Source organism: Cibotium barometz, chromosome 7 (assembly GCF_041138505.1).
Source record: "Cibotium barometz isolate CiBa-2024 chromosome 7, ASM4113850v1, whole genome shotgun sequence".
Lineage (NCBI taxonomy): Eukaryota > Viridiplantae > Streptophyta > Polypodiopsida > Cyatheales > Cibotiaceae > Cibotium > Cibotium barometz.
In genome coordinates this window covers 55,171,546-55,184,124 of record NC_141052.1, presented here as the reverse complement: position 1 = coordinate 55,184,124, position 12,579 = coordinate 55,171,546, and the positions used below count along the sequence as shown (strand labels likewise).

At 39.7% G+C, this 12,579-nt stretch overlaps 1 protein-coding gene across 1 annotated transcript; it reads left to right on the top strand.

Annotated features, from left to right (window-relative positions):
- Window positions 1-7,566: 7,566 nt before the first annotated feature.
- LOC147637198 (uncharacterized) lies at window positions 7,567-8,543 on the top strand. Its single transcript, XM_086800817.1, has one exon. It carries the CDS (start codon window positions 7,582-7,584, stop codon window positions 8,200-8,202), a length of 621 nt encoding a protein of 206 aa, XP_086656943.1. The 5' UTR covers window positions 7,567-7,581; the 3' UTR covers window positions 8,203-8,543.
- Window positions 8,544-12,579: the final 4,036 nt, after the last annotated feature.

Sequence of the window (12,579 nt, the reverse complement as noted above, 5' to 3'; positions counted from 1 at the left end):
GGAGACTTAACTGCACGAAAGATCTTACAATCAGGGTATTGGTGGCCCACTATGTTCCAAGACGCATCACTCTTTGTGAAGGGTTGCGATGAATGCCAACGATATAAGAAACCCCAGAGGAAAGATCAGATGCCCCTACATCCGATCAAAGTAAACCAACCATTTGAAAAGTGGGGTTTAGACTTTGTAGGTCCAATTAGTCCAGCGGCCCGAAACACACAATCTCGCTATATTATTGTGGCCACTGACTATATGACCAAATGGGCTGAAGCGAAAGCGACACGTAAGGCAGATGCGAGGACAACAGCCAAGTTCCTCTTTGAAAATATAATCACACGATTCGGTTGTCCTTTTGAACTTGTGAGCGACAATGGGATGCATTTTATAAATGATGTGATTAAGGAGCTCACAACAAATTTCATGATCTCCCATCATAAATCTACTCCTTACTATCCGCAAGCGAATGGCCAAGCCGAGAGTACAAACAAGACATTAATCTTTGTTTTGACAAAGATAGTTGAAGCTCATCGCACGGATTGGGATCTAAAGCTTACGACAGCTTTATGGGCCTATCGTACTGCGTACAAAGTGGCTATTAATTGCACACCATTCAAAATGGTATATGGCCAAGAAGCAGTCATGCCATGGGAATTTGTCATTCCTAGTCTTCGTGTTGCTACTCAAGAGGGTTGGGATGGTAATCCCTTAGTAGAGCTTCTATATATCCTTGAGCGGCTAAACGAAGAAAGACAATTGGCTGTATACAATGCCCTTGTGGAGAAGGATAGAAGGGAAAAATGGTTTGATCGCCATCTAAAGGACAAGGACATCAAGGTTGGGAATAAAGTCCTGATGTATGGAGTGCGAAACGAAAAGAAGAAGCTCAAATATGTTGGTAAGGGACCATATAGAGTATGTGAAATTACCCCGCAAGGTACCATCAGAGTGGAGACTCTCGACGAAGTTGAAACCATTGGATTCCTTAATGGGAGTAAATTCAAAAGATACTATGACCCCCTGAGCCAAGAGGAGTTACATGCAATCCATCAAAAGAAGTCAGAAAGAAAAAAAAAAGTGGCGACTTGAGCTCGATTGTAGGAATCCACCTCGATGATGACGTGGGTACTTGATGTGCTACCAAACACCACCAACTCTCCCAACTAGAGGTCTTCTTTGAATCAATATTAAATTCCACCAATCTGTTACCTTTCGAAATTCTCTTTTTGAAGGCCATAATCCATCCCAGGATTTCACATCGTAGCCTCCTCGATCTCTAAGAAAGAAAAAAAATAGAATGGTCCCCCACCACCCTCACGAGAGAGATGCTCCCCACCATCAACAAGTTTTTTTAAAAAGTGAGAGATGCTCTGTACCCTCAACAAGTTTTTTTAAAAAGTGACCTCCCATAATTGGACATTGTGTTCATCTAATATCGCTTGAGATTTGGACGTACCAACAACCCTCGCATTTGATGGTTGGAGGAGGATGTTACCCCTTGCATAAGAAGGGTAGATAAAAACTTAACCTTTCTATATCTTTATATTATATAAAAGAGAAGGTGTGCTAACGTGGCAGCCAAGGAGAGATATAGACTCTATGCCATGTGGCAGTCAGCGAGAGAGATATATACTCTATAGAGATTGATGATATATAGACTCTAAAAGATTTGAATTTGAATTCGATAACCCAACCCCTTACAAGTCTTTAAAAAAAGAGCTAGGTAAATTGAAAGTAACAATAATCTACCTTAGAGAGAGAGAGAGAGAGATAGTTAATTAGAAATTGTTAGCATTATTTATTTGTGATAATAGCCCATGCAGGCAAAACTCGGATTAGGCAATGGGATTAGCTCAAGATGTAACAATGTCATGGAATCTATCCCCCATCTCTTCATGTCTTGCCCAAGAGTCAAAACAACTCTACATCAGTGTGTCTCCTTCACCCATACCCATGATCTTAGTTGGAAAGAGATTTTACTTGGTGAAGCCAATAGGTGCTCAGCAAGAATATGGAACGTCATTAGATATGCATTTCTTATGGAATGTATGGATTGGTAGAAATCTGCATGTTTTTCAAAATAAACAATTCGACATTGTGTAGGGTCTAGGTCTGAGAAACTCTTTGGTTATGTAAATTCGAAGTGCGTTGCGGGATACTGAGGACCTATTGAAGAACTCAAAGATTGTCTAATGGCCACAATGGATGCTAACATGGTGAATCTCATTAATGAAGTCAGAGATGCAGAAATCTAGTTAGAATACAAGAAAAGGGAAGCAACAGCTACTTTTCTCAGACACCCTCACCTACACACATACACCTATACACACACACCGACACCTATACACACACACTGACACACATGGTGCAAAAATGTTCTAATAATCTTAAATGTGCTATGTGTGTGTGTGTGTGTGGTGAGAGAGAGAGAGAGTGTGTGTGTTTGTGTGTTTTTTTTCATTGAAGGTGAGACTTTTTAAGTTTTTTAATAATATTAAATGTGCTATTTTATTTGGCATGCATTAACTATTTGTGTGTGTGTGTGTGTTTGTGTGTGCGTGAGAGAGAGAGAGAGAGAGAGAGAGAGAGAGTGTGTGTGTATTTATTTACATATACCCATGTGTTGTTTTTAATGAAAAATGAAATGAGAGAGAGCGAGAGTAGAATTTGTCACACACACGTGCACACACTCGCCTACACACACACACACCTACGCACACACACCTACACACTCACCTACACACTCACCTACACACCTACGAGCACACACACATGGCACAAACACCCTCACCTACACACACACACACACCCACACACACACTAACCTACACACACACACCGACACACATGGTTCAAAAATGTTTTAATAATCTTAAACGTGCTATTATTTTTCATGCATTAACTATGTGTGTGTGTGTGTGTGTGTGTGTGTGTGTGTGTGTGTGTGTAGGTGAGTGTGTGCATGTACTCACACATAAACACACAAACACACACCCAAACATGATGTGCAGATGTGTACATACCCACATACACACACATGTGTATATATATGCGGACACATACATGCATATGTGCACACACCCACCTATACACACACACCAACACACACACACACACACACACACTAACCTACACACATGGTGCAAGAATGTTTTAATAATCTTAAACGTGATATTATTTTTCATGCATTAACTGTGTGTGTGTGTGTGTGTGTGTGTGCGTGTACGTGTAGGTGAGTGTGTGCATGTACTCACACACTATGTGAGTACATTAACTCTATGTGTGTGTGTGTGTGTGTGTGTGTAGGTGAGTGTGTGCATGTACTCACACACAAACACACAAACACACACCCAAACATCACGTGCGGATGTGTACATATCCACATACACACACATGTGTATATATATGCGGACACATACATGCATATGTGCACACACCCACATACACACCCACACGTTTAGGTACACATGTACATAAAGATGAGAGTCAACCATGTCCTCCTCCTAATCAATAAACACAGTATTATCCTCCTCTTAGTAAAGGTCCATTACATATTTCCTTTTATGTGTATGTGTGTGTGTGAAATGAAAAAATGTTTTTTTAAAAATTTGGAAATGGCATGTGTGTGTGTGTGTGTGTTTATATGTGTGTGTGTGTAGAATATATGTATGTGTATGTGTTGATATATATTTATGTACATTTGTATGTATGTATATATACTTATATATACATATATATGTATATATAAACTCATATATATGCGTTATATTTATGTAATTATATTTGTGTGTATAGTAATTATATATATATATATATATATATATAGTTATCTTATGTGTGTATAATATAGATATATTTATATCTTTTTTATATATATAATCATATATGTATTTATGTATTTGTGTGTGTGTGTGTGAGTAAAACACACATGTACACACACAAATGTTAAGCACCCAAATGTATAGGTCCAAACATCCATTTACACACACAATGTATTCGCATTAGTATATTTGACACACCTCGACGTATATAGTATTCATGCTTCTACTTACTTATATAATTGTATGCATGATTGACAAATGGAAGAGGTGACTAGCATTGTTTTTGAGCACATGAGAAGCACTCTTTCTTTTGAGGAAAGGGTGAATATGGTTGCCGAGTTTGAGCGTCGTTATTTCCATGTTCCAAGTTGGGTCTGGGCCATGGCCGGGGTTTATGCTGTTAATTGGAACGATGTTTTCCAAATTACTATACGATTAGATTGAGATAAATTAGATGAAAATATTGCGCTCATGATTATTCAAGAAAACCTGGGCTTGATTGATCGCTATGAAATAGACTATAATGTCCATGGTGATAGAGATAAAGCAAAATAAGTATTTGATGAGGTCATCAAATGTGTCCCAAAGCATAAACTTCTTCAAAAATAAACATGGTTGTGTTATTATTTAGTAACCATTGGTGGTAGATTGTATAAGTAGTTTTTATTATTTCTTATTATCTCTATGATTGTTATTAATATATAGCTTCATTACGTTTCATGCTCAGAAATGTCATTTGAAGTTGACCTATGACAATAACAAATTATTGGATATGATCTTCTTTGAGGGGAATCGGGGATGCCACAATTGGGCTTTTTTGGATATCATTATAGCCCAAAATGGGAAATTCTTGGCTTTGAGGGGTGGGATGATATTAATCCTCGATACATTTATCTAGTCTTAGATCTTCACAGGCTAGATGACAATCTTAAGCTTCTTTTAATCAGAGGCATTAGGATTATTAGATGGCTTTTACATTGTGGGTAGTAGATGTAAGAGCTCCGAGAAAAAGTGCTTCATTTTTAGGGAAATATTGAAATGCATTCCATTGAAAAAGTTGGTAAAGATAATGTAATAAGATTTGAGAATATTGATGGATGGGTCTCTTCTCTCTCTCTCTCTCTCTCTCTCTCTCTCTCTCTCTCTCTCTCTCTCTCAATCTCTCTTCTCTTCTGTATGTTTGATTGTTTGTCTATCTCTGTCCCTCTCTAAACCAATGCTTATTATTCGCTTTACTTTTATTTGGTGTGAAATATAGTTAGGAGAGGGTGAAAAAAATAGAGATCATAAATTTGTTATTGTATGTATCTTTGTATGTCTATGTGTAGAAGCAAGCACAAGGGTGATTGAATCAAAGTTGGTGCTTTCGAGTATAATTCTGTCTTCAACGTGAGGTTAGTTCTTTTGATGCTATCACTGTCTCTCTCAATTTTTGTGTTGAAAAGAGATGCACAGAGAGAGAGAGAGAGAGAGAGAGAGAGAGAGAGTGGTGGAGAGAGAATTGTGTACATTAAGATACTTAAAAAAGAAAAAAAAAACCTTTCATAGAGAAATATATGTATCGCTGTGTACTTCTTTCTGTTGTTTGTGGTATACATATACGATACTAGGGTTGGGTTTATGTTGGCAAAGATACATAGAGATAATTGTAGATCTTTAAGATTTAAATTTTGGATTTCAGCAAATGGAGCTTCAAAATGACAATAACCTCTCCAAAGATGTAGTAGCTGTGGATGATTCTTGCAATGAAGAAGTAGCTTTGTCTACGCCATATGAGTTGATGAATGTTCGAGCTGTTGCAAAGCATCTTGCTCGATCAAGGTCTCCATTTGGACAAACAAGCTGTAAACGTCTTCAAACTATTGTGAATACATGCGACCGCACTGAGAAAACTTCGGTTTCTTACAAGGAGTACTTAGATGCCCTTTGGGATGAGATTCGTGGAAGTGGCAGCCAAAGGGGAGATATGTTGAGAGATGAGTTGACTCATCATCTCCATCGCGCCCATGACAATAGTGGTCGCATGGAGGCAAACACCAACTAGGCATTTAATTGGAGAATGTTTTTGAAGATGTGCAAGTGCAGTCTTTGTTTGGTTTTGGATTGCTTTTATATGCATTGCCCTTATATTGTGTGTGTGTGTGTGTGTGTGTGTGTGTGTGTGTGTATATATATATATAGAGAGAGAGAGAGAGAGTTATATTTGATATCAGGGATATATTGCTTAGGATGGATGTGGCAAGGAGATCATTTTCGTTCGTTTATGGTGATGGACAAGATATTGAAGGTAAATGTTTTAGACGTTTGCTATAATTTAGGTATTATTGTTTTCCAGGATTTATTTAATATTCATGGCTGAATTGTAGACCCTCCATTTTGGGAAGGCCAAGCAACAGCTTCTCTAATTATCGAATTGGTGTTTTACAGTATATATACAAACTTTCTTTTTATATAGCTTTTTGTGTTTTGTTTGATTAATTTATATTTTTATTGAAACATTCATTTGCAACAGGGAATATCTTCACTTTTTAGAACCTAGATTATTGTTGGGTTTGTATGGTCGAGACAGTTACGAGACGAGAGCTTTGGGCTCCTAGGAATTTACAATCTACGATTGTGGAAGGTTGCAGATCAGCTTCATGTACGTGTAATGTTTGTGGATTACTGATAAGTTAGATTTTCGGTACATAGGCACTGGACAATACTGAATTTTTTGATTTGCTGTTTACAAGCATGTTCAAACGTCGTTCACCTCAAATATTGATCCACCAAATGAGTTTTGTAAGCTTTTATCCTTATCCAACTTTTTTCTACGAGAGTTATATTTTTAATGCTAATATTTTTTATGGCATACATTTTGCCAGATGGAGGCGCGGGATATAAGCTACCAAGGAGAGATAATCCTATTGTCCGAAGATTGTTTTGAGGTTGTCTTGAGGTGTGTTAAGATACTCATCATTTTATGGGTTTGTAATGCTAGAAGCTTCTATATGAATATATATGGCAATCACAATGTTTTTATATATTAGTTGGCAAGTTGAGGGCGATGTATACATATATGTATGTGTGACCAATATCTATGGATACTATGGGTGCGTGTGCATACACAGACACATATTTACATACATGCACACATGCATTCATAGGCGCGCACACACACTTACACATATCTTCCAGTTGTGGCATGTATGGTTTCAATGGATTTCACATCATACGTACATGTACATGCATACGTACATCTTTATGCGTGTTTGTGTAACTCGATGTGCCTAGCTTCTAAAAGGAAAGGAAGAGTGATTTTACATATATATCTTTTGCATGTACCTAAATGCAAAATGCTTCTTGCCCGTCGGAGAAAGGTCGCGACACTAGTCTATTGAACAAGGAGTGGGCGTAGGTTGGGTGTGGAAGGTTTAAAAAAGGACCCTCTAAAGGACCCTCTATAAAAGGCAACTTTTATCTTATAAATATAAATATATATTGTTCCCAAATAAACAAGGCTGATTTTTGACGGTAGAACATGTCTACAAATTTTTGAACACTTTAAAAAAAAAGTACTTGAAGACGGCGGCAAATTTTGAAGACTTTTTTAAAATTTATCGTACTTTTAGACGGCCTGTTTTTGGCGTGTATTTTTCGAACATTAAATTAATTTCCCGGCCTTTCTGGCTGCACACGTGGAAAGCAGAAGTAATCCATGTGCAGGCGGTGCTGCTAGGACCACTGAACCGCCGACTACGTAGAGCGTCACGTTCCCTAACAAATGGCTGTCGGCAGGCCGCTAGCAGAGGCGTGTTTCAAAAGCTGTCGGCGTTTCCGGTGCCGTCCACGTTTTTCTTCCCCGGCATATTACTGCAAAACGAGTCAAATCCTCCCCCCAGACACGTTAGACTACAGAAGCAAAATGGCTGTTGCCAAGAGCGTTCAGACGACTGTGGGCGGCAATTTAATCGCGACGGATGGTTGGGCGGCCATCATGAGGAAGCGCTTCCGACTCATGACGATGGGCAAGTGGGGGATGGGATCGACACGGGCTTGCAGGATCGTGAACAAGACGGGGAAGCCCGTTGTTGTACGCTCCAAGTATAGGGACATTTGGGAGGGCGAGCAGTGGCGGCTGGCGGAAGCAGGCAGCGCTTCGGAGATGGTGGTGCCCTCTAGTTTTATGAACAATGGCTGGAGGCCCGAAGTGTACACGCGGCTCGGGGCTTATCTGGAGGCGGCGGACGGCAGCGGTGCAGTCAAAGGCAGCTTGCCCCTCCACATCAGCAGACGCAATATCTGCGAGAGCCAAGAGATCACCCTCACCTGCTGCTCCCCCTCCAAAAACAAGGCCTCGCTCCACATGGTAACCAAGCCCCGGGCCAACAAGAAGAAAATATGAGCATCATGCAGCATGCTACCGCTACTTCACCAATTAAAATAAATGTGACCACCTTATTTATCGGCAAGTACTTTGAAATATGGTTGTTGTTTTTTTTTTTCCTGAACAAAATTGGTAAACTAAAAGTGGTGCTATAAATCACGTCTAACTCTAGTGTCTAGAGATTAACCATATCTCTATATCTTTGAGCCTATATATCTTCAATAAATTGTTGCTATATATCTTTAGTAACTTGGACCTTTCATTTCTTTGGTCGCCCAAATGCCCAACCCTAGAAAAGTTATGGCATGCTTGTACTTGTTTATTATAGAAAATAGGCATATAGTGTCTATATTGTCTTCTACACTTGTTTACTAGAGAAAATATTTAAAGTGAGTTCTAATTTGAAGGTTGCATTACCCTTGAAAGATAGATTAGCCTTCAAAACAAGGTTGCATTACCCTTGATAGATTATCCTTCAAAACAAGCGTAGAAAAAAATTACCTTTCTAAAGAAAGGCTAAATCCGTTCACATAGAAATAGAGGTTTGATATGAGCCCTTCAAATGGAATTTTGAGGTTGCCCTTCAAGGGTTTAGGGTTTTGAGGATTTGGTTGTATCTTTTGTATGTAAAATTTTTCTTTTGGGCATTTGAATTTGGTTTACATGTTGCTAATGCTATTCGTGGAGTATGCGAATGACAAAAGTGGCTTGATATTATTATAAGATTATAATGTTGCAATGCAATGGAGTTTCTTTATGTAGTTTTTTTATGGTGGAGGATTTTTTTGAGGGTCAACCCACAATATGCACCATTTAGGGCACCATTAATTCATGGCCAAGTGCAAGCATGGATGAGGTTTTTGTAAGCAATTATTTGCATGGAACAATATAATTTTGTATCATCATTTTAGGTAGATCTTAATTTTGGCTGAATAATATGAAACTTAGTGTAATTGGTAGTAGGTACACATTTATATTAGAGAATAACCATTGTTAGTGATCACGTGCGTGGACATTATAGGAATTATTATATTATTATGTGCACATTTGTATTATGGAGGAATCATTCTCACTGATTTTGTGCATGTACATAAGATCGTTTAGAAGCATTGATGGCACCAACTTGATGTGCTCATGTCTTGGGTTTATGAGATGATGTCACACGAGTTATAATGCTAGATCATTTGTAAATGGATAAAAGTGGTACAATTTGCAGGTTTGGAAGGTGTTTGGGTAATGTCACACTTGAACACACCTAAGATGAGATTTCCAACCTAACACACCGATTCATGTTCCAAGTGAATGCCATAATCTTGATAGTAACTTATGGAGATTGATTTCATCATGGCATGCTTTACACATAAAAACAACAAGGGTGGCATGTCAGGTGGACTCTATTGGTATAACCACACTAGTTAACATCATTTTTCAAGCATGGTTACGCTTATGGGATGACCAAGCTTACGACTTGTGTAATGACTTCCATATGAATGAGCCTAGATGTACACTCGATGTACATAGAGCTAGGAAGTTAGTTTTGGGCCCCCAATTGTAAATGGGCAGCCGACCATTGCAAAAACAGAGCTCATATATGTAAACGATTCTCAGGACAACAAGTTGAACAACTGGCCGCAACATTGATGCAGCAAATGACCCAGCATTGGAGAACCGTCATCGAGTTGGCCAACCCCATCTTTACCCCAAGAGGGAACTAGTGTGGTGCCCAATCTGTCGATCTAACCATACTAGCGCGGAGGGTCCACATTTGAGACCCCTTCCCACTCTCTACTGCACTTATTGCCAAAGATGGGGCAATCATGAAATTGCAAATTGCTACCAATTTCTTGAATTATTTGAATAAGGCAGCTTCAATGGCTTCCAAGATAGGTTCTTGAACACTTTGCAAAGTTAAAACCAGGTGACCGCGTTCCTCACTAGGCATGCTCTTGAGAAGCACTACAATAGCATCTTCTTCTTCCATAGGAGCTTCTACAGCTAATTGTGCCATCAAACTTTTCATATAGCTAAGGTGTGTGGGAAAAGTATCTACAAGATTCATTTTTAACTCAAAAAATTTGATTCTAAGCCAATTTTAGAGTGCTTACCCTTGGCCCCAAATATTTTATCTAGTGTCTTCCATGCATCAACAACATGCTTAGCAGTAGTTATATGATGGCTCACTGAGTCCTAAAGCTAAAATAGCCATAGGTTTTTCATCCTTTAGCAACCATGCTCCCTCTCTTTCTCTAGTGGTGGAAGGTTTCTTTTCTTCACTATTTGCAATTGACCATAAGCCCTTTTTCATTAAGGTGAGTTTTATCTTAACCTACCATGCTTTTTCATCCTTTAGCAACCATGCTCCCTCTCTTTCTCTAGTGGTGGAAGGTGTCTTTTCTTCACTATTTGCAATTGACCATAAGCCCTTTTTCATTAAGGTGAGTTTTATCTTAACCTACCATGTGTGAAATCCCATAAATTTGTCTGTTTGAAGTGTGGCCATGGATGGTCTTACCGCTTGTCTTTGAAGCACAAGGGAAGTGTATGAAAACCCTTAATAGAAGAAAAAGCAGTAGTAGGTCATTGACTGAGTCAGACAACTGATTCAGAAATTTGACTCAAGTAGCTAACTCAGATAGCTGACTCTAAAATTTGGCTCAGGTAGCTGCTGAATCCAAAATCTAACTCGGGCAATTGACTCAGATAGCGGACTCCAACATCTGACTCCACATTTGGACTCCATCAACTGATTTAGAGAAAATAAACCCCACCATAAAAGTAAACCTCGCCATAAAAGAAGTAAACCCCACCATAAAAGTAAACTCAGCCAAAAAGTAAACCTGGCTAGAAAAGTAGGTGTTAGCAGCAGCAGCAGTAGGTTGTTTGGCTGGCTATCAGCGTAGAAGGTTGTTAACTATCACCAACGACCCTCGCAGTAGAGTATTTCATCTGATTGTTAGCAAGTTGTCGACCATTAGTAAGGTTGTCTAACTGTCACCCACAGTAGGTTTGTTGGTTGATTCTATGTTTAGATTGTAACTTGATGCTAATGCTAATATGCTTGATATCAAATGCCGACTGAAGTAGTGCATCGACGATTGGAAGACAAAGTAGCGCATCGAGTTGACATGACAAGGTGGGGCGCGGAGTCAACTGCAAGATGAAAAGACATTCTATAGCAATTGTGGATACTGTATGGAGACGAACAGGGCACATGGCCTTTGTGTGGCTGCAATAGAGTGATGATAGGGCATGCTACAAGAGGTCATTCGGGAAGAGCGGCAATGATTATGGTCGGCAACAAGAAAAAGAACTTAAGTTTTGACTTGACCTTGTCCCTCATAATGGATGTTGTCTATGTGAAGCCTTACACTTGCCCCAAGAGAGCTATAGACTTACTAGAAGCTAAGTAGAGCACAATACATGACATTATCAACAGGGGCCAAATCTGGTGTCAAATGGGAGGACATTACTTAATGTAACTTGCGTACCCCAGCTCGATTCCTCACCATACTGGCTAATCACTACTGGATAGATAGGTATAGCCGATGTAACCTCTCCCTCCTTGCTCACCTCAAGCAAGTTCTACTAGTGAAGTGTGTCGACCATTTCCATCATGAACTCCATAGCATCTACACGAACCCAGCCGACAAGTTTTGAGTAGCCATGGTCCTCACCAAGGTCCTCTACTATGTCTCCTTGCACGATGAGAAGAGCTCCCTGAACTCTACAGCTACCAAAGTACTACCACCTTGAGCAGGCCTTCTCAATAGCAGACCACCACAGTAGCTCCCTCCCCTTGCCGACTCTCCTAACCCCAAGAAGTATAGGTTGGATTACGAACCTAATGGATACCCCCACATGGCAGAAGTGTGCCAACTAGGACCCAGAAGAGCCATCACAGTTCAATGGCCCCCTGTAAGATCCATGACCCTACTGCGCAATAAATTCTGGGGTGCTAGCAGTGGAAGTAGCACTTCTTGCGTGAGGTAGGGTCCCACACTCGGGGCCTCGTCCACCATGGATATCCAGAGACAAGAGACTAAACCATCGGTTTTTTCAAAACCGAACCCGAAAAAACTTCCCTTGCCTGGAAATCACGGGCGATCCCACCAGGATAACTTTTCTTTAACGTAGTTAAAAGCCTTAACTAACTGAGCTCATCTGACCAAACCCGTAAGTCCCATAGTCAGATCAGGGAAAAAGACTGTACTTGGATCATAGAGACCAACGCTTTTTTCCTCATTGAGAGGCACAGCCGTTAAATCTTTCCCATAGAACAATTTTTGTCCGGGATTTACTTCATCTATCGAACTAAACAGAAATTGAGTCTCGATTTACGGATCCATTAGTCTAGCCTAACCCCATCCAGTCCCATGGGTTAGCTAACCGTGCCCA